Raw genomic sequence first — 25,331 nt, forward strand, 5'->3', positions numbered from 1 at the left:
ACTAAGTATACATGGATTTCACGCTACTTATATATTTCATTATCAGACGACATTTCGCCTAAAAGGAGTTTATACCCATGAGATTTATTAATCCTCATCACTTGTAACTCTAATTTTTGGATTTTTTGCTGGGTGGTTCCTGATCTGTATAGGTTAGTAAAAATACTACAACCGTCTTCTATGACAATGACTAGACTTACTCTCTCCTTCTGCGGCCTCGTCTTTTCCTTCATCATCATCTTCTTCTTCCAAATCTACAGAGCCTTCTTCATCGCTAGCCTCTTCAGTCATGGCTTCAGTGAAGTACTTGACAGCGTTGGGGAATAAGTCTTCAGCCAAAAAGATGGTAAGAGAGGCACCATCAAAGTCGTCTTCTTCTTCTTCGCCAGTCCAACGGAAATAGTCAAAGAAGTTGGGAGGGCTGTCTTGATTCTTGCGGAATAGGCTCTTTCCAGTCTTCCACTTGATGTCTGTAGGCTTCGAAACGAGAGAAGTGTTAGTTTTTTCCAAACCCTCTTCGTCTTTTGTAGTGCTTTCTTTCACACAGACTTCCTTAACCAAACTAAGGTTATCATCCTCCAAATAATCGTTGGATTGGAAAGTCAAGGTGATGCGAACATTACGAGGGTCTTCCTTGTCATATCTTTCAACATAGATGTTTTCCAACTTCTCCAAAAGGATGCTATCTTCAGGAGTAATGTATTGGCCTAGGAAAAAGGTTAGCAAACGTTAGTGCAGAGACCGACTCCAGCAAACATACTAATTTCATCTCCTGCAGCTTCAAGAACGACCACCCAGAAGTTGCGAATGTTCTTTAAAATATCGCGGCGTTTCTCAAAAAGAGGCTTAAACAATTCATTCTGCTTTCTTACTGTTATAAAGGTTAGTGATACGGAATGACATTGATCTATTGTTATGACAAGCAACTTACAGATTTCAATTTCAGCCTTTCCGAAATCTTGTTCAAGATTAGCAAGGTTCTCAAAGGCTTCTGCGGCATCCATGTTTTATTGATTAGTATAATTTGGCAAAAAGTTGAAATTTTTTAAACAGTATGCTGGCATTCTTTCGAAATTTTGTGTATTACCCTTACTAGGAGGTGATATTCGAAATTCTTCACAAGAAAAGGATTTCGCGTTTAATGTTTCTTTTTTGGATTAAACTTTTTTTTCTTCCTTTCTTGGGGTCCATTGTTCCATTCCTTCTAAGTGCAATGGCGTGGTAACAGAGAAATTATTAAGCTGATATTATATCCTCATTCGGACTTGGATACGTTATTTCGCCTAGATACAAGACTACTAGTTGCAATCGATGTTTTCCAATACCTGCTTCAAAAGTTGCCTAGTTAGGTGCATCAAGTGTTTGTTTAATTGCGGGCATGCTAATTCAAGTCACTCAAGTCTACTTCCCTTGCTATTTAAAGCTTAACTTTCAAAGTACAATAGTAGCTAAAATTGGCCTGTAAAGACTATTTTCACATAGCGGGTCAGGTATTTCAAACAGGTTGGTTTCATAAGCATTAACTTTTCCGAAAGTTTTTTCTGCACTATTATATCAAATTTAGATGGTAGCATTTTGTGCCATCAATCAAGAGTCTTAATTCTTAGGATAATAATCAACCCATCAAAGGAACTTTATGGAGGATGAGTTACTGAAACTATATAGTATGATACAGTTTTTAGCAAATAAATTTATGAGTTTTGCGAAGAAGTCCAATAATTTTGTGGAAGTATTATGATGCTCTTTTCTTAGTACTTGTATCTTTTGCACCTACCGTACTACAAACTTTCAATTGAACACTGAAGCTGAATAGCATCTAAAAGACATTTGATTATTTCCAATTGACATTCTTTTTAAAGAATTGTTTATGGACGCTGCGAAACGTTTGGAATTATGTCGGGAAACACAACAGAATGAAATCGCGGCTTTGAAGGCAATTTTCATGGACGACTTTGAGGAGTTGAAATCCAAAAATGCGTGGAACGTAAGTGATTTTTATTAATTGTTAAGCTAACCGTTATTATTAGGTATCTAATGGAAGGGTCTTCGCTATTCATTTATGTTCTCGTAGTCCGAGCGCTAAAAGCATTGCAAAAGTTGATCTCTATATCGAGTTGGGAAGAAGTTATCCCTATGTTAAACCAACAGTAAAGCTTCAAAATGGAGAAAATGTTTTGAAGTCTCAGATTCGCTTTCTGCTTAAAAAATTGGATCAGAAGGCGAAGGAACTATTGGGTGAAGAAATGATATTTGAATTCGCTAGTATGGTACAGGAATATTTGAATGATTGGCAATCAGATCTATCCTCACAGTTTGCCAGTTTGGAGGAAGAGCGTGCTGTACAACTTCAGCAAGATAGAGAGCGTGCTGAAATGGATGAACAGTTAAAACTAGAAAAAGAGAAGGAAGCTCATTACGAGGAAGAAAAGATTTTACAGAATAAGATTCGCGATGAACTTCAACGCCGCTCTTACGATTCTCCGCAGTCTCCCAAAGAAAAAAAAATAGATGACACTAACAAATTGACTTTTGATCGATTGCCTTCTTCAGTTTATTTTGACTGCTCCATTTCTGTGAAAAACTACCAAGATTCTCTCGTTGAATTTCATAAAGTGATTCCATTATACAGGATATCTAGCTCTCCTCTTTCCACTTTGGCGCTAGCGAAAGCTGATATCGATGAAGCCCTATTTCCAGATTGCATCTTCATGCTTAGAATGGTACGGTTAACGAACCCTTACTATAGTACTGAAGCTGGCAAAAAATCAATTCAAGATTTGGAAAGCGAACTGGAAAATTTAAAAGTCATTCGACATGATTTACTGGCTTCCATCTATGAATATCAGTTGCAGCGCGAAATAGAAAGTCATGGCTGGCGTCTGTATATATTACAAGAATATTCTAACAAACTTACTCTGGCTGGCTTGTTACAAACCATTGTGACCTTAGACGTAGAGACTGTTCGAACTTTTTCCAATAACATTTTAGAAGGACTTGCCGAACTTCATCGACTAGGAATATCTCATCGCAACCTTCATTTAGATAATGTCATTTTATTTCAGTCTGGTCACAAAACTTTCGCTAAACTCATGGATTTTTGCTTTACAAGGACTTTACGAGATATGAATGCTTCGTCTCCTTTTCATACAGAATCTCAAAGTATCCCTGGAATCTTGCCAGAGGATTTGTATCCACCGGAAGTCAATGAAACCTTTTTCATGTCGGCTTCTCGGAAAACCGATATTTGGTGCTTTGGACTCTTGGTTTTACAAATGCTTTGCGGTATGCATGTTTTGCAGAAATTTTCTTCAATAAAGCTTTTATTCAGTCATGTCATACCTTTACTGCCAGGACCATATCAGGAACTTATTCGACGTTGCTTGATGCGTGATCCTAAAAAGAGGCCGACCGCTACGGACCTGCTTGCAAGTCAAGTAATCAGACTCGGGACGTCTATATTGACTACAGTTGAGCAAGGTTCATTGGGAAGAAACACCCGGATGTCCTATGGCGGACAGGACGGAATAATAGATATGTTATACAGAAAAAGCGTCTCGCGCTATGAATCTGATTTTGAGGAAATTGAATTCCTTGGCAAAGGTGGATTTGGGGAAGTGGTTAAAGTAAAGAATCGCATTGATGGACGATTTTATGCTATTAAAAAGCTCTTACTCCACCACAATGACAAAGAAAACAGCCGAATTTTACGAGAAGTAATGACACTTTCACGTCTTCATCACGACCACGTTGTTCGGTATTATACTGCCTGGGTGGAAACTGATACTAGTGAAAATTTGAAGGAATCTGATTCTGAAGAAGATTCATTTGTTCCATCATCAAGAATAACCAGCGATATACAACATTCAAGTAGGTATACCACAGACGATTTGTCAGATCTTGATATACATTTTGAAGGGGAGACTTCTAGTCCAGAAAATCCTGAACTGTCGCCGGAAACATCTTATTCTGCCTCGAATACTTCTGAAGATATTAATGTGGGTAGAAGTGAAAGCGATGTACGAACAATATACACAAACAAAACTGGAGAGCCGAACCTAAATGCTACTTTGTATGTTCAAATGGAATATTGTGAAAAGCTGTCCTTACAAGATATTATTAGGGAAAAACTTCAAGTTGATGAAATATGGCGCCTGTTTAGACAAATACTAGAAGCGTTGGCGTATATTCACAGCCGTGGAATGATGCATCGGGACCTCAAACCTGGAAACGTGTTTTTAGATGAAAATAGAAATGTTAAGTTGGGAGATTTTGGCTTAGCGACTGAGAACGAGCCTAGTCAGATTATCAATGACAAATCAAAGAACAGAAATACTGGCGATGGTGAACTTACTTCGGGTGTAGGGACGGCTCTCTACGTTGCACCAGAGCTTTTAAAGAAAACTAGCGGTTTGCACTATGATGCGAAGGTGGACATGTATAGCTTAGGTATAATACTGTTCGAGATGTGTATGTCATTTTCAACATCTATGGAGCGAATTCGTTTAATTGATGCTATTAGATCCCCCTTTATCTTACTGCCTAATAATTTCCCCTTCTCTTTGACGAGCCATGAATACAAAGTAATTCATTCACTTTTACAGCATGACCCTGCCAAAAGACCTTCTAGCCAAGAATTGCTGGAAAGTGAGGCTATACCTCCTAAAGTTGGCGAAGAATATATCCAAGAAGGTTTAAAATTGCTATCAAATCGAAATAGTCCCTATTATTCAAAACTGTTAAAAGTTCTCTTTAGCCAAGTTCCAGATAGGCATAAAGATTATACTTATGATTTTAACTTGTCGGAAGACGACAATGCCATATCTAGGGTCTTAGAGAGAGGATGTGACAGTCTTCTTGCTGGATTGGTTCGAGATCACATAGTTCAAGTGTTTCGAAGGCACGGTGCAAAGGAACGAGAGTCACAAGCGTTATTTCCAAAGTCTACACAGTATGGTGAAAATAAAGCTCTGGTTTCCTTATTAGACAAAGCTGGAACGCTTTTACAGCTTCCTTACGATACCACATTGCCTTATGCAAGGAATGTAGCCCGTAATGCTGTTGAAGAGGAAAAAACATATTTAATTGCGGATGTCTTTAGAGAATCTTATGGCGGCGGTAAACCAAAAGCAATGAAGAAGATATCTTTTGATTTGACTACAAATTCAGACAATTTAGACTGGTATGATGCGGAAAGTATAAAAGTTTTGGATGAAGTGTTGCTTGAGATTCCATCATTAGTCAACAGTTGTATTTGGATAAACCATGCCGATATCTTTTCTGGGATCCTCGACTTTCTACAAATATCTAGAGAAAAAAGAAACCGTACGAGCCAAATTCTCGGCCAAAAGAACCAAGGGTTATCTTTTTCGCAAATCCGAAACCAGCTTAGGAATGAATCTTTAGTACCTTCAACGACTTTGGATGACTTGAACCTATTTGACTTTTGTGTTAGTTTTGACGAAGGTTTAAACAGACTAAGGAGAGTTTTTGGAAAATCGATGACGATTAAAATGCGCAGCGCGTTAAATAATTTAGAAAAAGTTTGGCGTTTTTTGAAAGGGCTGAAACTTTCGCATCCGGTTTATTTTGTTCCGCTTTGCGTTCACAGTCATGAATTTTATGAAGGGGGAATAATGTTTCAAGCAATACATACCCCCGAAAAAGCTGAGCTTTTATGTGTGGGAGGAAGGTATGATAAGCTCGTTAGATTATTTGATCCTCCGTTAATGAGAACTACCCGAAGAAAACATGTTGTTGGTATGAGTTTAGGGCTGGAGAGTATTGTTTCCTCGGTGTCGCGCTACATCCGTTTTCACTCCAGGAAGCAATCAAAAGTACAAACCCGATCACCTATAACGAAAACATTAGGCTCCTGGTTACCTCGTCGTGTGGATGTCCTTGTAACAAGTATCGGTAAGGATTCTATAATGGAAAAATGTGCCTTACTTCAGGAATTATGGTCTCTGAACATTCGAGCTGATATTATTCTACGAGGTGCTACAAGCTTGGAAGAAATAGTGACGCGTTATAAAAGTGAAGGAGTAAATTGGGTTTTAGTGGTAAGGCAAAAAAACACGCAAATGGAACATTCGGTGAAAGCTCGAAATATCATGAAAAATGAGGATGATGAAATCAAAATAGACGAAGTTGGTGTTTGGCTATTAGGAGAAATTAATGAGCGAAAAAGGAATGAGAACTTATCCCAAACAAGGCAGGTGATTGATTCCGATATCCAAGACTATGGGAAATACAATGATTCTTCATCAGAAATCGATTTGGATGTGCAGCTTGTTCCATTGAAAGCAGCTAGCGACAGAAAATACAAATGGAAGCACAAACAAAACGCAATGAACAAAGTTTATGATCTTGTACAGTCAGCAATACACGATAGTACTAAAGATGCCTTGGCATTAGCAGTAGATTGTGATGCCGCAGCCATGCAGGGACTGAAAAGCACTAGTTTCAAAGATGACGATTCTTGGAAAAAGTTGGTTGACAGTTGTCCTGCTTCCCAAAGAGAGTATATGCAAAGACTTCAAACGAAACTGACAAGTTTGGCTGAGAAAGGTAGAAATCGAGTTTGGATTTGCTCTTTTCGGACCAATGAAATATATCTTTACGGTTTAAATTAGTTAATATAAATAGGATAATAGATTATAAGTTCTTGAACTGAATTCATAATTTTGCTAGCTGTAAACAAGTAACAGTATATAGACTAGTAAACAATGATTTTACAGTTTTCATTTTTTATCATTTCAAAAAAGAGTTTTTTAATTTCTCTTTAAAATTTTAATCAATATTCGTTAGCTGTGGCTTCGTTTGAGGTGTAAAAGCTCGTTTGTCTAAAACAATTGATGTAAAAGGACTTTAACGGACAGTTCCTGTTTCAGCTTTCACCTTCGATGTTTTCTCTACCAGAAAGACAATTGTTTAACAGATTGGAAACCAAAATAGATGCCATTTGTCCAAAATTTTACGTTGATGCCGCGAATATTCAGGTTCTTCATGAACCGAATGAGTTTTATGAAACTCTTAAGAACTTAATAAAATCTGCAGAGAAACGGATATTCCTTTCTACGCTATACATAGGGAAAGAAGAGAATGAATTCGTAAATGTAATTCGACAGGCTATGGTTGCAAAACCAAAATTACAAGTATTTATTTTGGCAGATCAATTGCGGTCAACGAGGGAATTTCCCGCTAATTCGTCTGCTTCTCTACTTACTAAATTAACAGAAGAGTTTCCCGAACGATGTGAAATAAAGCTCTATCACACTCCAAACTTACGTGGTCTCAAGAAAAGAATAGTTCCCAAAAGGTTTAATGAGGGTTGGGGTCTCCAACATATGAAAATTTATGGAGCAGATGATTCCTTAATAATTAGTGGGTAAGTAAATGGTTAGAGTGCTTCGTCTAATGATTTTTATATTAGTGCAAACTTGTCAAGAGACTACTTTACCAATCGTAAGGATCGTTACTATCTTTTCCATGACAGCAATTTGTCTGATTTTTTCTTTCACGTTCATAAAACATTTGCAGGATTGTCATTTGACTGCTTGCCTAGTAATCGTGAACTTTTGTCAACAACAGCGGAGAGCCTTCCATGTCGGTTTCGACTGGAGTGGAACAATGATGTTCCTAATCCTTTAACCAACTTGACTGGCTTTATAAAGGAAGCTTCTAATAGACTTCAACATCTCTTAAGCAGAAGTCAAGATCACACTTCTGAAAGAGATTATACTAGACCCCTTACCTCAGCGTACGGGACCAGCGTCACGGAAAATGATCAAAATGTAAACAAACCAATAGAAAACAATTCGTGTGAACGAACTGCTATTGTGTATCCCCTTTTTCAGTGTATGCCTGTGCTGACAGATCAAGTACAGTCCACCGAAGATAAAGTGTTGGATTTACTAGGAAACACCATCATGAACGAAAAGGTTGAATGGACATTGACAGCTGGTTATTTTAATGTATACCCGGAGCTACGAAGACAATTGTTGAAAAGTAAGGGACCGGGAGAAGCAATTGTTGCTTCGCAACAGGCTAACGGGTTTTACAAATCAAAGGGACCCTCGCATATGATTCCACCTGCCTATCAATACATTGCTGAGAAATTTTTACTTGATGCCATTCGAATGAAAAAAGATATAAATGTCTTACAATGGCAGAGGCCAGGGCATACATATCATGCTAAAGGTAATGAAGTGCCGAATTCCATTAACTAACTTTTAGGCTTTTGGTTTACCTATCCTGGGAGACCTTTTCCGTTTTTAACTACAATAGGATCGTCAAACTATACAAGTCGGTCTCGAATATTGGATTTGGAGGCAACTTTAGTGATCATGACACAAAATCAGCAACTTCAATCTTCATTTCAAAAAGAACACCAGTTAATTCGGCAACATGCCAAACCTATGGGATCTTGCAATCTGGAAAAGGTCCCACTGTATGTAAAGGCATTGGCATCCCTTTTACGAAAGAAACTCTAACTTCTTATTAATGAAAAACTATATGGAAATAAGTAAGTACGATTTCCTTCTTCTTTAACGATTCCGATTTCCAGGATTTCGAATTTCTATGTACGAGAATATCATACTAGCCATTCCCACCGCCTACACATTGTGATCTTGAAATAGTGATTCTTCGTCTGTAGATAGTTATTCATGCCTCTTCAAGTCTCTTTTGGAGATGGTTTAAGCTGTAATTGTTTAAATTTAAGGATTCTGGGAATCCCAAATGACGCGAAGCACAAATGGGTTTCTGTTCCCGGCGACCTTATTCGAATTGTAAGTTTACACTTGTAATTCACAAAATTAACGTATTAGAAATTATATAGCCTCTCACAAATCCATCACATTGAAGGAAAGTCGATAATTGCTTGCAAAGGATGCCGTATTTCTCTTTTTGTCGTGAATAGATTGGTACACGATTTGAAGTATTATCTCAAAGAAAATGAACATAATAATGTCGATATTTACATTTATGAAGTAGCAAAGTACCTCTCTACCTTCAAAGATCCGAAAACTGTATCTCAGTTTGGAATTCGCATGGACATGCTGAGTTCAGGTCAAGACATTGGAATGGAAGACCAAATACTGTTGAATAAGACCCAAATGGACCCTGAAATTGATGAGCTTTTCAAGAACCTCGTTTTAGAACGAAAGAAGGAAAATCGACAAACATTGTTGTCATTTCTTCGTTCACAACAAGATTCTTATGAAGAGTATACGAAAGAGCTTGAGTGGGATGCTTTTTGTTTGAAACGTAATTCCTTGCATGAAGCCAAAATTCAGTACGAGGGCGAGATAAAGGCTTTTATGCCTTTATCTAGAGAAAAAAAGCCGAACGTTGTAAAGTCTGAAACAGAACACTCTCGTCACACTCAAAGAAGTAAACCGAAGAAGCAAGTTGCATTCACAGACAAATTTGAAGTGATCTGTTCTGACGGTAAGCAACCTAGTAAACCGGTTAATCAAGAACACGACCAAGTAAAGGCACTTGCACATCAATTTGAGAAAAGCTTGCCAGATGAAGAAAGCGGAAGCTTAAAATATGAACAAGCAGAGAAAAGTGACTATAATTCGAATGAAGAACTTGCATTCGATATAAGTTTTAGCGATTTGAACGAGGATGGTGTGCTTGAAACTATTCCTCCCGGTGACACAAGTGAGTTAGACGCCCTGACCTCAGACAAGCATTCAAAAGACACCGATTTTCCTATGGATTTGGATTCTTCTTTTTCTGAAAGCTTCCCAATGGCAATACAATCTTCCAGCTATACGGAACGCACCCCTTCGTCAAGTATTAGCTCTGATTCTTCCTTTGAAGCACCAACGGCGTCATTTATTGACCGTAAAGAGAGATGGCTGCGTATGTTGCACAAGGCGGACGAGCATAGTCGCAGCGTACATGCTAGGAGTATGGGCTATAATCTAGCTAATGATGATCCAAATCTTATAACCTCTTATAAACATTCTTTCTTATCACATGGCTGGAAGAGCTTAAACTAACGAGACTACCCTAAAATGCCTGAAGCTTTTTACTTTGATTTTTGCCTTTTTTTTATTTTTTGCTGTTAATTTTTGGATGAATACGTACCTGTCACGAAACAGTTTAATGCAATAGTTATGATTTTAATTAATAAATAATATTTCGAATGTATTTGAGTAGTTTCGTTTTATGCTGAACATTTGAAGCTTGCTTGTTTCTGGATTTTTGTTTCCCATAGCAATCTTCTTTTCAACCGACAAAGCCAAAGGTCTTAAGGTCTTAAGAATTATAGACATTAAGATTCTTAAGCAGATTGTAGATTTCATCCATAAACAAGCTTGTATGATCACAGAGTAGTGGAGTACGAACGTACAAGATATATATATGTGTAAGTTTCAAGTTACATTGACTTGGTTACATGGCATAATTATCACCTCGACTACAAAAGTAGAATAGTATTATCTTTCAAGTAAAAAACAGGCGGATATCAATAACCAATAATTACGGCAATCGTTTAATAAAATTCTACCACATTAATTGGAGAAAATTGGGGTGTAGAATAAAAAGTAAGTCATTTTTACCAAGCGCAACATGAATTTTATTTAGATGTTAGAAGGGTAAAGCATGACGCGAAGGGATGCACCAAAGGTCTTGGGAGGAAGGTTGTGAACAAAGCGAGCACGAACTACACCAGAGTTTCCGTGAACACGAGAAACGGTACTAGTCAGTAGTTAGTATTTTGTCAATTGTTTTTAATGTTTCCATTCTTATCCTCGACCGGTAATAGAGGAAAAGATGAAACTTCTTTATATAGAAAAGGCCAGCATAAGATCAGCAATATAGCCACGAAACCTCAATAACTAATCCATATAAATGGCGTCACATAAATCTATAGACTTACCCCCAGATGACACGGATCTTAGATCCACGGATAGGTTTGTTGCACTTGTAAACAAAGCAAATGCGCTTACCCAAGTAAAATTGAGCATCTTCCTTGGAGTCGCAGCCCTCCACCTTAACCAAAGATGTGTTTGGTTGAATGTGGTGCTTACTGCGTTGGTAAGACAAGTGCTTGGCTTTAACGTATAATCTGTGTCCTTGGGCAGGCATATTTGCTTGGTAAAAGGGAGTTGGTTAAAGATAGGGAGTATACGGTTTGGTTTGGTTGTGACTGTTTTGCAGTACAATGGATAGCAAGACTCGTTGTTTGTATTAACGTCGCACGGTGTAATAGCTTAGTAAACAATAGAATTAGACATTTGTTGATTTAGTCTTTCTTTTGAATGAAAGAAATTGTAATAGTTATAGACAGAGTCTTATACAGAAGGGCTTTATTATAAAAATGTTCATGAATAAATTCATTTGGTTTCAGTTATTGACACAAATCGTTCACCTACACACTGCATTTAAAATACGAAAAAAATGGTACCTTTATTAAATACATTAGATTTTAAAAGGTCCTTTTATATGTTCTAAAATGATAGAGCAAGTCTCAGATTCTTGGACGAATTTCCGTTTATTTTGATTTTCACTTATATTGTTTACTTGCGTAGTCTCCTTACAACCCGTACAAGGAATAGCAAAGAGCGCTGTACCCCTTTATTTGCCAAAAAGCTGTTACTATTGTAGAGCATTTTTGTTCAATTCTATGAGATGCAGGAGGAAGATGATGATTTAGCATTTTTTGCAAAACCAATAAAAAAGCCGCCTTTGAATTTGGCCAAAAGGTTAAGCCATTCTTTGTCAGACTCGGGTGAGTTCAATTTTGAACGTTGCAACCCAAAAGTGTCGTTTACTAACAATCTGTAGATGAAAACTCGGATCCAGAGCCCTCTGTCGAAGAGCCTCCTTTAAAGCAAATTCGTTCTGAAAGTAGAAACCCCCCTGGGACGTCCACTTTGATGAGTACGGAAACGGAGCCCACTGTTTCGTCTACTTTACCTTCTGCTGCTTCTCCAAGGAGAAATGAAGATGACCCATTGAACAGCGTACAGCACTCAGTGGACTCGGAGAATGCACCACACCCTTATGCGACAAGAACTGCAACTTCTATTCTTCGAAGCAACAGTTTCAACACCGTTGATACACCACCTCCAACGCCTTTCCTCGATGTTGACTTTAATAAACGACTTCAAGAGCTAGATCGTCAGGTGAAAGAGTTTCAAAACGTATCAAAGGATCAAGCGGATACTGATGTAAGTCTTCCCTTACGTGATACTAGCTCTTCCAAGGATCCCGATACTGCTGCTTCTACCGGACTGAGAACTCATAGCCTACCGCAAACAGACTCCTCCAACCTGACTCCAGAGGACCCCCTTGCCTCACCACAAAGAGACCATGTACCAGTAATATTACAGCTGGCTGTAATCGGACAAAAGGTCCCTGGAAGTACCATGTTCCTACCAACGGATTGGGAGTCACCACTTCTTTTTAAGGTAAAATCCAACCAGCAATTCCGTCGCGTCCGAAATGCCTACACGATGAGAAAGCGCGTTCAAGACGTTGTATTTGTGTTCCAAAATCGGAAACTTTGGGACTTTGGGACTCCTAAAGGCGCTGGAATGCTAAAAATCGACACTCGGTTAGTGATTCATGCCTTTCACAAAGTTGACTATGAGCTTCTACAGCAGCAAAGGGCTCAAGAAGAAGCAAAACTTTTTTCACGCGAAGAGCCAAAAGAAATCCCATTGAAACGAATTATATCTATATTAGTTCGACCAAAAAAAGGACAGGATGTCCACCTTTCGATACCAGTAGATACTTCGGTAAAAGATATTACTCGAAAGTATTGTAATCAAACAGAGATTCCATTTCATGAAGGCATACGACTAGAATTTGAAGGAGATTGGTTAGATCCAAAGGACAATTTGGAAAATCTAGAAATCGAGGACGAGGATCAAATTAATATCCTAATTTAAAAAAAAGTAAAAAAAAAATTATTCATAGGGTTTTACATTATTCATATTTTCTCACATTATTGCATTATTTTGTTTTATTTTAGATTACGACCATTGTTGTAAATAGAAATTCATAAATATATCATCACTTTTCCCGTTTTCTTTTTCCTAAATCTAAAATAAACCTATTTTCCGTTCCCAAAAATTTAAGCAAATGCCTCTGGCGGAATAACACCTTGGTTTTTTAATTCTAAATATGAAGTCATGGCTTGTGGATAGTTCCAGTTATTTTGCTCGCAGCACATTCTAGAAAAATGATCGTTCAATCCCGTTTCCAACTTGAGTCTCAAAACCATTTGTTGTTGCATATCTTGATTGGGTAATGCAGCAGGACCAGCCTGCTGATCATTCGTTGGCGCGGTTGACATATTTGGTGTAGATATAGGATTTGTTTGAGTGATCCAAGAGAAAGATCCAACATAGGAGCGGACAATCAACATGTCGTTGACAACTAACACACCTGTGGATCCACCAGGTAATATGATGATAACGCGATCAAAGTTCCTTGTAAGGCTTTTATTTTGGGGCTCTTCGAATTTTCCATGTACAACTATTTTTATGGCGCTTCCAATAGAAGGAAGTACCAAGTTCCATCCCTCAATTAACCATTGAGAAGAATCTGACATATCATGCCGAGTTTTGGGTAATGCATTTACAGCAGCAACGATGGCTTCTTGTCCAACATACGACCGTGATGCCTGTTCATCTACTGAACGGACATGTAACAAGTTTCTGCTTTTCTTTTTGTAAATACCCCATTTCAGTGAATCAGATTTAGAAGGAACGGCCTTAGATCGAAGGTTGCTTGAGTTTAGAGAGACGGAAAAGGTAGCCTGAGGGCTATATACTTGTTGAATAAGAGCTGCACGGTCAGTATCCCAACCTTTAAAAAAAGCCTCGAGAAAGGGATAAATGAGCTGCTGGGTTTCTGGTTTATCAAAAAAGGGAGGGAAAGCCGGAAAGGGTAGAGAAGTATGAGCAGCCAAAACTTCTGGGTGAATTGGATTCCCATCTAGTAATCGGAGTTTAGGAAATCTTGTAACCATTTCCGATTGATATTGCAAAACCTGGTTTGCGTAGGTAGTTTGGCAGATTGGGTTGCCTACTAGGACCAGCTCTTGCAAATCCGGAAATTTCGTTTTAGGGGCCCAGGGCTCCAAGTCTTTGAGTGTGGAAATCCGATTATTTGCGATACTTAAATTTAACAGACGAGGCCAAGTTTGTGAAAGAGTGGTGACAGAAGACACAGAGTCAATGTTGTTATCAGATAAATTGACAGATACTACATCAGGATAATGAAGAGATGCAACCTTCATTAAAGCAGGAAACATTTTGCTCTTTGTAGAGGCTTCTGCTAGAATTCCCATTTCTCTTAAAAGAGCATCCTGTTGCAAGCTTCCTAGATCTAGGAATTTGCTTTCAGAATGGTAACGAGAACCAAGAAATTGCTTTAGCTTTTCAATGGTTTCATTTGTAGAAGAAGACGCTGGTGCCGATGGACTTTTTTCCGGAGCTGAAGAAGAAGAAAGAGAACGCAAAGCAGAAGTTGATCCTGAAGAAACCAACTGACGAGTTCGCTTCGACTTTGATTTTTTCAATGCAGAAGCAGCAGGAGAGGATCCAGTGATGCTTCTAATGGCCAATCGATCACCAGCAAAGGCTGTACCATTCAAACCGTTTAGCTTTGGAAAATCCTGACTTTTCACGACTGCTGTAGCAGAAGCAGGAGTAAGAACAAGATTCATAAGACGCACTTTTGCCTTTCTCCAAACAAAACTAATCAAATCGTCCTCTGAAGCTTTGGAATGACCTGTAATGACTACGGATATTGGTGGTTCATGATGTGGCCGGTTCTTGTTAGGTGCTCGTTTGGCTTCTAGTGGCTTGTCGATTGCCATTTCATTTTCCTTGGCAGCATTCTTGCGATCACGCTTTCTACGCAGCATCCTCGCAATTCCAACAGAATGGTGAGAGATTGGTAAAGTGCAAACCGTTTTAGAACTAAGGCGAATGTCTAACACTCCCTTCCTTTTTGATAACCGAAATAGCTTAGTACTGTTAAGCTTCAATCTAAGCGAACGTGATAGGAAGACCCACGTAAAAACAAATCATCCAAGGTAAACAAGGTTAAAAGTTTCATTAACAGGCACGAAAAAAAGTGAAATTCCCATGAAAATCATTGGAAATACCTAACATTCTCAAAAAGTCGTTTAACTACAGTGTATGAATAGCCCTTCTTTTGAATGCTCCTTCATCATAAACACAAGCACCAGCCTTTCCTTCCACAGTACCCCATACTTACTTTTCCTTTCGGTTAGGGTAGGGTTGTTATAAAGCAGTCACGCCCAGTAAATATATAAGGTTGCACAAACCCTACTTTTTCACTATCGTGCGGTTATATACCGACGCCCACATTCGTGTTGCTCGCTTTTCGATTATTTTTGTGGAATGGTTTGAGCGTCAGACGTGGGCCAGAGTCAAATGGACGTCTTAGTATCCATACAGTGATCGTTGAATTATCAAGCGGTCATTGTGGGTCGGTGGTTCAGAAATGTCTTATAGATAGATTCTCTTGTAAGCATGAATAAAGAATTGAGTCGGTTTTATTTAAAAGTGGTTTTGAACAAGTATTATTTGAAAAAGTGTGTTGAAAAATTCGTAGAAATAAAAATAGAAGCGTACATGGAGGTCTGTACATCGGAATATTAGCAGTACACATAAAGATCAACGAGTGTCTTAGTACGACAGTAGGAGCAGTTCGATTATTCTTTACGATTGATTTCTCTTTTGGCTTGAATTCAAGTTGCTTCATGATCGATGAATTGGCAAACCATCAAGAAACGTAAGTACAGGGAGACTACCTTTAACCATCTTCGGCTATTGATTTTTTTCTTTTTTTGTTTATTTACATATGAGTGAATAAATGGAGCATGGGTCAGTTTGATAGTTGCATAAGCAAGTATAGCTATATGCTATTATAATTTCTTTTAGTAATTCTATGTCTTTATACTAGTATTATTATATGGTTCTCTTATCAGACTATCGTGATACTTTCCCTCGTACCGCTGTGAGCAGTATCACAGTACTGTGTTCCTTGGATTTACTATATAAACACAAACTTGACTTCAACAACTCACCTCGTCCAACGAACCAACGTTTCAAAAACCCTTAGAAAAAACATTTAGCAGATATAGAATCTTGCTCTGTGTTTTCAATTTAAAACTTCACAGCAAAACCTTCTTAGGTGGTGTTTGTGACATATTTGTACAGGAAGAACAGGTTTTGAATCTATACAAAGGAGCTCAATTTGCCAAATTTTCCTTGTTAGAAGTCCGTTGATTTAGAATTTATCTCTTATTTTTTATTACAGACTTACTACCCATTTCCTTTCTTTTTTTTGCTATCCACGATGCAAGTTACCGTACCGTCATCTGGATCAGCTTCTGCTTCCCTAGCAAAGGACGATAATCGTAGCGTTCTACCCACGAATGTCAAACCAATTCATTATGACCTTAGTCTCTACCCAGACTTGGAGACATTTGCTTATGGTGGTAATGTCAATGTCTCTTTAGACGTGATTGAGGATTCAGACACGATTACCCTGCACGGAATAAATTTACGTATCTTAAGCGCTGCTTTGGAATGGGGTCATCAAACCATTTGGACAGACAACGTTACTTACAAAGATGAACGCATTGTCCTTCAATTCTCCTCCATTGTGCCTGCTAATTCCGTTGCAGTTTTAAAGCTTGCTTTCACTGGTGTCATTTCCAAGGGTATGGAAGGCTTTTATCGTTCTAGTTATGTCGATGCCGATGGAAACACCAAGTACCTTGCTACCACTCAAATGGAACCTACTAGTGCTCGTCGCGCATTCCCTTGTTGGGATGAGCCTGCTTTGAAGGCAACCTTCAGCATTGACATAACCGCAAAGTCCAATTATACTATTTTAAGTAACATGAATATCTCTGAAGAAGTTATCAAGGATGACGTGAAAACTGCTCGTTTCGCAAAGACTTGCCGCATGTCTACCTATTTATTGGCTTGGATCGTTGCCGAACTTGAATATGTTGAATGCTTTACACCTGGTAAACATTGCCCTCGTTTACCTGTCCGTGTCTACACTACTCCTGGCTTCGCCCAGCAGGGTAAATTTGCCGCCGATTTAGGTGCTAAGACCATAGATTTTTTTTCTGGTGCCTTCAACGAAGCATATCCCTTGCCCAAATGCGACATGGTAGCTATTCCTGACTTTGAAGCTGGTGCCATGGAAAACTGGGGTCTCATTACTTATCGTCTCTCTGCCATTTTGGTTTCTGAAGATTCTGCTGCCACCGTCATTCAGCGCGTTGCCGAAGTTGTCCAACACGAGCTGGCTCACCAATGGTTCGGCAATTTGGTCACTATGCAGTTCTGGGATGGCTTGTGGCTTAACGAAGGTTTTGCTACGTGGATGTCTTGGTTCAGTTGTCACAACTTCTATCCCGAATGGAAGGTTTGGGAATCATATGTCACCGACGAACTACAATCCGCCCTTGCTTTGGATGCTCTTCGTTCTAGTCATCCCATTGAAGTTCCTATTATGCACGAGTATGAAATTAACCAAATTTTTGATGCCATTTCTTACTCCAAGGGATCTTGCGTCATTCGTATGATTAGCAAGTATGTTGGAGAAGACGTTTTCATTAGAGGTATTCAAAAATACATTTCCAGACATCGTTACAACAACACCGTTACCGAAGATTTATGGGCTGCCCTATCTGAAGAGTCTGGTCAAGATATTTCTACCATGATGAAGTGCTGGACCAAGTTCACCGGCTATCCCGTCATCAGTATCTCGGAAACCAAAGAAGGAAAACTTCGCATTGAACAACATCGTTTCTTATCCACCGGTGATGTTAGCCCTGAAGACGACAAGACGCTATACTGGGTCCCATTAAAGTTGAAGACTATTAAAGATGGAAAGCCCACGGTGGATGAGAAGATTGTTTTGACAGAAAGATCTGTTGAGCTTCCCCTTTCACAAGAATCTCATGGTGCTTACAAACTTAATTCAGAACAATCTGGTATTTATCGAGTACAATATACGACCGATCACTTAAAGAGACTTGCAAAGGTTGCCGTTGAAAAGCCCGAATTCCTCAGCGTCGAGGACCGTGCCGGTTTGATTGCTGATGTTGCTTCCTTATCCAGAGCTGGCTATGGGCATGTTAGCAGCACTCTCGACTTGGCCAAGACTTGGAAAGAAGAACCAAGCTTCGTTGTTTTCACAGAAATTTTAGCTCGTCTAAATGGTATCAAGTCCACTCTACGCTTTGAAAAGCCCGAGATTGTAGATGCTTTGAAGAAGTTCATTTTGGAGATTTCTTCCGTCAAAGCACACAAACTCGGATGGTCTTTCGACAGCTCTGATGATCACATCAGCCGTCAATTCAAGAGCACAGTCTTTGGTTTTGCTGGTGTCAATGGTGACAAGAAGGTTGTCTCGGATGCTATCAGAATGTTCGAAGCATACGCTGCGGGTGACCAAAAAGCCATCAACGACAATCTCCGCTCTTCTGTTTTCATTATCGCAGTCCGTCACGGTGAGCCTAAGTGTTGGGATCAATTGCTGGATATTTACAAGAAGTCAAATGACCCATACGTTCGCACCAATTGCCTTAGAGCATTTGGCTACACTGAAAACGACGCATACATTGAAAAGACCCTTCAACTTGCCTTGGATCCTATTGTCAAAGAGCAAGATTTGTACTTGGTATTGTCAAGCTTGTCTAGTCATAAGAAGGGTGTAGTCACTATGTGGAAGTTTGCTACAACCCATTGGGAGCAACTCTTGAAGCGACTTCCCATTGCTGGTACCATGCGTGGCCATATTGTTCGAATCATTACCGGCGGATTTACTCACAAGTCGGATATTGACACCATCAAAAAGTTTTTTGCCAACCAAGACATCAAGTTGTACGAACGTGCACTTCAACAATCTTTGGACAGCATTTCGTCCAGCTCTAGTTTCATTGAGAAGTCGTTGAACGACATTACAGAATGGCTCAAGATTAACAATTACGTCTAATTAAAAAGAAGTTTGTTGAGCTAGTGATACTAAATTTTCTATTATGATACATTAAAACTACATAAAAATTTATAGGTAGAAAAGACTTAGTTCCTTACGAACATACAAATGATTTTGATTACATCAAGTACTAGCAGCACATCCACTCAGAATTTCACTACTTGGTGTATTACTATGTTTACCAAACTATACAAACACAAGCCATAGAAAATAATCAGTCTCATTCAAGCATTTCTAAACCAAACAAAGTAATCGATATCTATATAAGAATTTCTCGCATCGTCGGCCCCTACGCCAATCGCCTAATTTAATAGGTCATAAGAGCAGGGTTCTTTGTCAACGAGTTTTGATCTCGAGGTCGCAAAGTCAACGAATGACCCTGGCAGTAGAATACGTATTAATTCACATATTCACCGTGGCTGACCTCTGACATTTTTGATTCAAAGAAACAGGTTGCGAACGCTGCCTTTTTATACCTTTTTTTTTGGAGCAGTAGGGTAGGGTTGATAGTGACTTCTTTTTTCTTCGTGGATACCATACGTAATGCATCGTTTACAATGAGCAGAAACAGTCAAATAATAAACAAACCAAATACAACAAAAACAAAATTAAAAGAATAAAAAATAAAGTAATTCAAAATGACATTAATAAAGTAAAAGTATGTAAAATTAAGATGAGAATGTAAGAATTAGAAAGAACAATATTTACATAAGAAAGAAATAAGCAACAAACTTCGTAAAAGAAAAGAGACAACAGAGGTTTCGCAACCTATGAAAAATGAAAATGCAAAAAGAAGAAAATAAAAAGTATGCAAGACAATAAAACTATGTTTGGAAAAACATTGTTACAAGGAGTAATGCAATTAAGGGTTCTCCTCGATAGCAACCGAAGGATAAGAAGCCTTCATACATAACCGTTTTTCATCATCGGGCAGAGTTTGACAGTAAGCACGATGCTCGTACATTTTTCGGTACCACTCAATTACAGAAGCTAAAAGCTTCTCAGTTTTGAGCTTGTGAATGACAAGGGCATCAAAACGAAGAAAAGCCTGTCGAGGATTATAACCTTCGTTGGGCAAAACCATATCATACAAATTGTATCTGGTAAATTTTATATTTTTGACATTACCAGAATTTCTGTTAATATTAAAACCAGTTTGAGCATCTTCCCAAGGAAAAAAAAGTTTACGCTGACTAGCAATGCGATAGGCTATGTCTGGTGAGACAACATAAGCAAAACCGCACATGTATGGAAACTCGCGGACAGACGTTGGTAATTCTTTGCGAGCACAATCTCTTCCAAAGTAAAATTCTTCCTTACCAATGTGAGGACGAAGCTCTGAGAGCATCAAGGGTAAGTTGACGTACGCATCATCATCAACTTTCGCTATAAAATCATATTCATCTCGTGCCACACCTAAGTCGCGAAACTCCTTCATCCCTGGAAGTTCATGTGTAACAACTGTTTCATTGTAAACAAAACCTCCCTGGCCTTCATGCTCGTACTGTATATCTTTTAAGAGATGGCCATCGGCAACTTTGGAAAGCAAGGGATATGACCGATATCCCTTCAAAAATGTCTGAAAGTATACTATACTTTTTCCACGGTCCACGTTTTCCCCAATAGGGAGAACTTCAAGGTCACCATACAATTGCTGTTCTTCACGAATAGCAGCCAGTCCTTCATTTGAGTTAGGAACACCTAAAACGAATTTGACATCGATCTTGTCTTTACTAGCTACTTCCTTAATGTAACGATGGTAGTCCTCACGCAACAGACGTCTTCGTGCGGCATTATTTGCATGCGAAAAAATGCCTAAACACATGCGTAAGGGAGGAGGTTCCGTGCTTAAATCAGTGTATAATGGACCAAGGAACATATCCTCTAAAGCGTAAATCGCCTTTGCTTCGGTGCGCCATGATCGGTACATGATGAGAAAAAAGAAAGTAATTCCAAAAACGAGCAACACCAAATACGAAAAACAATGATTCTTATTGGAGAACATATTAACAGAGAAGAAACGAAAATAATTCGTAAACGAAAGAATGAATGGAAACGTAGAATTACTACAATTGGTGACGAACGTATACAAATACTTTTTGCAAATCTACGTTTCACAAGAAAACCATACCAACATGAGAAAGCTAAAAAGAATATCCAGACGGCAAAATGAACACACCACTTTTAGCTGTCTTTCAATTCTTGTGGATAACTAAGGGTAAGTTCTTTCCCATGTTCAGATCAATGTAAAGCGACTTTGCCTCACATAACGCGGATACGCTGGATCTCGGCAAAAAGTAAATAAAACAAATCTTGGGCAATTTACAGCTAAGTAATAATATATAAAAGCGTTCTTAAAAAATCGATTTCATTGAATTCTCTCTATCATCATATGTACAAATAAAAAACATTCAAATCGTTGGCGTTGCTCTGCAAACGAAGATATCTCCAAAAGAAAGACCTTGGCAAATTTGCTTTTGTGTTGTTTTACAAGAAAATTATCGTCATCATCACAATTGAACTCGTAGGTTTCTGATAAAATTATGGCATCTGCACTGTCGAGTTGAATATCTCATAAAGTAGTAGAATTTATCCATTGTAGTCCAATACGAGATGCCGTTCCACGGAGGTTTCTTTACCGGCTTCTTCCTCTCCTTCAAACCGAAGCTTGCAAACTCCACTCGGTAAGGTTCGTATTACCTCTGCCTTATAAAATGTGGTTGTTTCTGGATAGCGTGCCAACACGGTTGTCCCTGGACCAAGAGATGGCAAGGAAATTGTTTTCGGTGGAATATAAATAAGATTTTTTGCCGAAGTTTTATAAACTTGTCCTGCATTTCCATCATCGTCGGGCTCGGGATCCTGAACTTCATACCTAATGCCATTCAAGTTAGTACCTGATCCATGCATGCAATTCGACCGTCGAAACTTGCTTCCGGATAAATACAAAGTTATAAAATGAAAGGGTTTGCAACAGCACAACTTACTTATTCTTGAGGTCTCCTGTCACCTTTATAATAATACACTGAATCCATTCACCTCCTTCATTGTCTTGTGTTCGTGGTAAGCGAAAAGCAACAGACATACCAGGAGCCAGCGAAGGAGGAATAAAAATCTGCGAAGCACTCCGGTTTCGCCGACTTCTTGTTAATGGGCTATTCATGACGGACGCTGCAGACTTTTCATTCGCTTTTTCCAAAACATGAATAATTACCTCCAAAGATTGTATAGCAGGATCTAATTGAGCCTTTTGGTCCTTCGTTGCTTGCAAACCACGTCGGCAAGCCTCCAGTTTCGCTTCCAAATCCATTTTCTCATCCTCAACGGTTTCATGGCATTCTTTTTGATCCCCTAGTAATTTCTTTATAGGCTCTAAATCGGCACAAAATTTATTCCACATAGAATCAACATCTTCTGAAGTATTTGTACGACCCATCAGGCTTTGATTCATTTACTTCTCATCTAAGACCTTCTCGTGCCAAAATTTACTGTGGTGTAGCATCTTCCTTGTCTACTTCACAACGCCCCTCTATGGGCATATTCTTCAAGAAAAAGTAAAGTATACGCAAATATAATATGGTAGAAGCATGGAAAACAATTACAACTTTCTATTTTCCTATTGGAAAGCAGACCTTTTGAATACTTGGAATTTACGAATACTACAATCAGGTTGTTGGTTGCATGTTCAACAAAAGCTAAAGACCATTTATTGTTTGTAATTAAATCAATGTACAGTCCAGTTCACGTAGAGAGTACAGCTGCTGATAATGCATGCATGCGAACTCTTTCCATTAGCTAATTATTCAAGATTAGACAAAATGACGGCAGTAGTCCTTGCAAACTAGGAAAATGAACATATATAGAAAATGCATAGACGGGATGTATGACTCCCGGAGGCTCGACAATTTTGTAAACAAACGGCGCGTATATGGGGCATCTTCGAGTATATCATTTTCAAGACTTTTTAAGATAAATAACTATCCATTCCAAATGAGCATTTAAGCAAAAAAATACGAAACAAGCAAATCTTTCTTAGCTTCGAATTATCCAAATAATGCAAAAGAAAGATTGGAACAAAAATACATAAAGGAAAGTATTCTATTTGCGCATGATCGTTTCGCCCATTTCGTACGTAACAGAGCCACGTAACAAAATAGAAGAAAAAAATACAAAAAGGATGCATCATGAAAAAATTATTTAGGATATTTGGTTTAACTGAACATAATTACCCGGGAACTGACCTTCATACCCGTGCACACGGCCAATCCACCATTCCTATATTAGATTAGTAAAGTCAAGACCACAGAAAAAAGACGAAAAAGAGAAAGATAAATAGAATGACTTACGTTTTGATTATCAGATCGTGAAACAATTTCAATGCGATCACCCACGCGGAAAGATAAATCACCGGCAGCCTGAGCTGTATAATCATACACAGCAGTGACATATTCTGTTGATGGAATAGCAAGCTTTGGCTTTGCTGGTGGAGCAGGCGGGGCAGGAGGAGCTGAGGTAGCAGGAGCTGTGGACTCTGCGTAAGGATACGAAGATTTTTCTGGGGCATTTGCAGCAGCCGCAGTGGCGGGATGGGTACCGAGGGAGGTGTAAGGAGGGGGGACTTCTGAAGTTGAGGCCTCACCGTCGACAGTGGAAGCAGAAACGTCCGAGTTGGCGGCGACTTCATGCTTGTTGGAAAAGGATGAAGAAGTAGAGGGCGAAGAGTGAGAGGAATGGCCAGTAAAGCTGCCAGAAACCCTGTGACTAGGCTTCGCTGTCTTGAACCGAGTAATGGTCAGAGCCTCCGTACGATCTCTGACATCGCCACGCTTATTTTCGTACGCGGCAATAATGTCGAAATCTAGATTGAAGTAGGGAATGTTGCAGTTGCTCATCTTTTGATATAGAATCCAAAATATGTTGAGCTGCATGTAATAAAGATCTTGAAAGAGAGGAGCGATAAACTCTTGCTCAAGCTCGAAAAGACGTGGAAGCTCCTCTTTGACCATCTCATTATAATATTCATACTCCTGGGATGCTTGATCAAAGGAGGTTTCGGCCTCATATAGATGCTTTTCATCCTTTAGAGAGCGGTCCTTCTTCTCCTGCAGCCTCTTCAAGGTAGAGCGATGACGATCGTAATCAATTTGTTTGTGATCACGCTTCGTAAGAAACTTATCGACATCTCGAATGATTTTAAGCAATTCTCCTGCTGGCTCAACGATGCGCGACTGAATCACTTCCAATTCAGACGCTAAACTAGATTCCAAATCATGTACAATATCTTTATAAGCCTCGGCTGCCTGAACTCCCTCTTCACTTCCTTCTACATGATACGACTCTGGATTAGAAGCTTGCCCGCTAATAGGATTATAAATTTCTATGCAAGCATCTGCAAATCCTACTTGATGATTCAGTAGACCACGAATTGCGTCTGTGTATTTTGTCGAATCATCCGAAAGTTTTTTGGTTTCTGTTTCCAACGACTTGAAACGTCGTCCTGCATCTTCATACACTGGATCTTTCGTCTGTTCTCCAATGTTGAATTTGCTACGAAACGTTTGCGGTGCACGAACCACCGACTTTTTGAATCCTTTCCAGCTCATTCAGTTCCGTCTGTTTTAGGTCTCAATTGGGTGTTGTGTCTTGGGAAGATGAGTATGTTCCTCAACCCATCTGTTTCTGCTCATCATATCAGAAATTACGTTCCCCCTCGTTATCTACTTTACCATAAAAGCTACAGCAATCTGTAAACAAACTTTGCGCACCATAGCAGAGTTTACAAAATAAAATACCACATTAGAAAACAATACAGTAATCAAGACTACGACCGCCTACAAACCCTTTAAAAGGCAAATACGGAATCCATTCGTAGTGGCTAAAATGCTCTTCTTCCATTAGTTTGTGCCAAGTGAAACTCTGCTGCGAATGCTAGAAGCAAACGAAATCGACCAAACTCAATCTCCGCTATCCATTCAATAAATCTTTTATAGATTTGTTTCATCTTGACTTCCCTTCTCGATTCAAATTAGCCACTAAGTCTTGGCCCCATGTTTTGTTTTTGTCACTTGGTACACCTAATGATGCTACCTGAGTCAGCAATGTGTGCCTTTCATTTGACTCAGTAGTGTCGCTGAGCATTTGGATTGGCTCGACTCAAATTGGTTGATTAGCGCGTCCCACTATATAAAGGATAACGCTTACCAGAATATTTCGCTGCTAATACCTTTTACTCTACTCTTCCTTCTCTGACGGCGAACACATCATTGCCGCTATTTACAGGTTTTGTGCATTTCAAGAACGATCTTCTTGAA

General features: G+C 39.0%; 12 protein-coding genes and 1 non-coding gene across 13 annotated transcripts; 6 read left to right on the forward strand and 7 right to left on the reverse strand.

The window, feature by feature from the left end:
- Window positions 1–109: 109 nt before the first annotated feature.
- Window positions 110–1,004, reverse strand: ccp1 (CENP-A histone disassembly chaperone Ccp1; the record flags this gene model as incomplete). Its single annotated transcript, XM_056182004.1, has 4 exons — window positions 110–144; window positions 201–707; window positions 761–871; window positions 932–1,004. 4 exons carry the CDS (start codon window positions 1,002–1,004, stop codon window positions 110–112), a joined length of 726 nt encoding a protein of 241 aa, XP_056037791.1.
- Window positions 1,005–1,867: 863 nt separating this feature from the next.
- Window positions 1,868–6,632, forward strand: gcn2 (eIF2 alpha kinase Gcn2; the record flags this gene model as incomplete). Its single annotated transcript, XM_056182005.1, has 2 exons — window positions 1,868–1,984; window positions 2,028–6,632. 2 exons carry the CDS (start codon window positions 1,868–1,870, stop codon window positions 6,630–6,632), a joined length of 4,722 nt encoding a protein of 1,573 aa, XP_056037787.1.
- Window positions 6,633–6,902: 270 nt separating this feature from the next.
- On the forward strand, window positions 6,903–8,492 carry pgs1 (CDP-diacylglycerol-glycerol-3-phosphate3-phosphatidyltransferase Pgs1; the record flags this gene model as incomplete). Its single annotated transcript, XM_056182006.1, has 3 exons — window positions 6,903–7,387; window positions 7,433–8,199; window positions 8,236–8,492. The coding sequence occupies 3 exons, from the start codon at window positions 6,903–6,905 to the stop codon at window positions 8,490–8,492; spliced, it is 1,509 nt and encodes a 502-aa protein (XP_056037786.1).
- A 174-nt stretch (window positions 8,493–8,666) lies between these two features.
- On the forward strand, window positions 8,667–10,013 carry toc1 (Tor complex Tor2 interacting protein 1; the record flags this gene model as incomplete). Its single annotated transcript, XM_056182007.1, has 2 exons — window positions 8,667–8,789; window positions 8,829–10,013. The coding sequence occupies 2 exons, from the start codon at window positions 8,667–8,669 to the stop codon at window positions 10,011–10,013; spliced, it is 1,308 nt and encodes a 435-aa protein (XP_056038585.1).
- A 582-nt stretch (window positions 10,014–10,595) lies between these two features.
- Window positions 10,596–11,103, reverse strand: rpl35A02 (60S ribosomal protein L35A; the record flags this gene model as incomplete). Its single annotated transcript, XM_056182008.1, has 2 exons — window positions 10,596–10,713; window positions 10,895–11,103. The coding sequence occupies 2 exons, from the start codon at window positions 11,101–11,103 to the stop codon at window positions 10,596–10,598; spliced, it is 327 nt and encodes a 108-aa protein (XP_056037788.1).
- A 543-nt stretch (window positions 11,104–11,646) lies between these two features.
- rad60 (DNA repair protein, SUMO-related Rad60) lies at window positions 11,647–12,911 on the forward strand (the record flags this gene model as incomplete). Its single annotated transcript, XM_056182009.1, has 2 exons — window positions 11,647–11,746; window positions 11,803–12,911. The coding sequence occupies 2 exons, from the start codon at window positions 11,647–11,649 to the stop codon at window positions 12,909–12,911; spliced, it is 1,209 nt and encodes a 402-aa protein (XP_056037626.1).
- Window positions 12,912–13,096: 185 nt separating this feature from the next.
- Window positions 13,097–14,896, reverse strand: mex67 (mRNA export receptor, Tap, nucleoporin Mex67; the record flags this gene model as incomplete). Its single annotated transcript, XM_056182010.1, has 1 exon — window positions 13,097–14,896. One exon carries the CDS (start codon window positions 14,894–14,896, stop codon window positions 13,097–13,099), a length of 1,800 nt encoding a protein of 599 aa, XP_056037795.1.
- A 440-nt stretch (window positions 14,897–15,336) lies between these two features.
- Window positions 15,337–15,505, forward strand: snR35. The gene has a single exon (XR_008803699.1). It is a non-coding gene; the product is annotated as a box H/ACA small nucleolar RNA 20/snR35 (small nucleolar RNA).
- Window positions 15,506–16,359: 854 nt separating this feature from the next.
- On the forward strand, window positions 16,360–19,020 carry ape2 (vacuolar aminopeptidase Ape2; the record flags this gene model as incomplete). Its single annotated transcript, XM_056182011.1, has 1 exon — window positions 16,360–19,020. The coding sequence occupies one exon, from the start codon at window positions 16,360–16,362 to the stop codon at window positions 19,018–19,020; it is 2,661 nt and encodes an 886-aa protein (XP_056037836.1).
- An 862-nt stretch (window positions 19,021–19,882) lies between these two features.
- On the reverse strand, window positions 19,883–21,025 carry pvg3 (Golgi galactosylxylosylprotein 3-beta-galactosyltransferase Pvg3; the record flags this gene model as incomplete). Its single annotated transcript, XM_056182012.1, has 1 exon — window positions 19,883–21,025. The coding sequence occupies one exon, from the start codon at window positions 21,023–21,025 to the stop codon at window positions 19,883–19,885; it is 1,143 nt and encodes a 380-aa protein (XP_056037837.1).
- A 584-nt stretch (window positions 21,026–21,609) lies between these two features.
- Window positions 21,610–21,930, reverse strand: SOMG_03222 (SAGA complex subunit Sgf29-like; the record flags this gene model as incomplete). Its single annotated transcript, XM_056182013.1, has 1 exon — window positions 21,610–21,930. One exon carries the CDS (start codon window positions 21,928–21,930, stop codon window positions 21,610–21,612), a length of 321 nt encoding a protein of 106 aa, XP_056037930.1.
- Window positions 21,931–22,003: 73 nt separating this feature from the next.
- Window positions 22,004–22,471, reverse strand: sgf29 (SAGA complex subunit Sgf29; the record flags this gene model as incomplete). The annotated part of the gene is made up of 1 exon (XM_056182014.1): window positions 22,004–22,471. One exon carries the CDS (start codon window positions 22,469–22,471, stop codon window positions 22,004–22,006), a length of 468 nt encoding a protein of 155 aa, XP_056037931.1.
- A 746-nt stretch (window positions 22,472–23,217) lies between these two features.
- On the reverse strand, window positions 23,218–24,623 carry hob1 (BAR adaptor protein Hob1; the record flags this gene model as incomplete). The annotated part of the gene is made up of 2 exons (XM_056182015.1): window positions 23,218–23,295; window positions 23,367–24,623. 2 exons carry the CDS (start codon window positions 24,621–24,623, stop codon window positions 23,218–23,220), a joined length of 1,335 nt encoding a protein of 444 aa, XP_056037932.1.
- Between the last annotated feature and the right edge of the window lie 708 nt (window positions 24,624–25,331).

The sequence above is a fragment of the Schizosaccharomyces osmophilus genome, chromosome 2, assembly GCF_027921745.1.
Source record: "Schizosaccharomyces osmophilus chromosome 2, complete sequence".
NCBI classification, from domain to species: domain Eukaryota; kingdom Fungi; phylum Ascomycota; class Schizosaccharomycetes; order Schizosaccharomycetales; family Schizosaccharomycetaceae; genus Schizosaccharomyces; species Schizosaccharomyces osmophilus.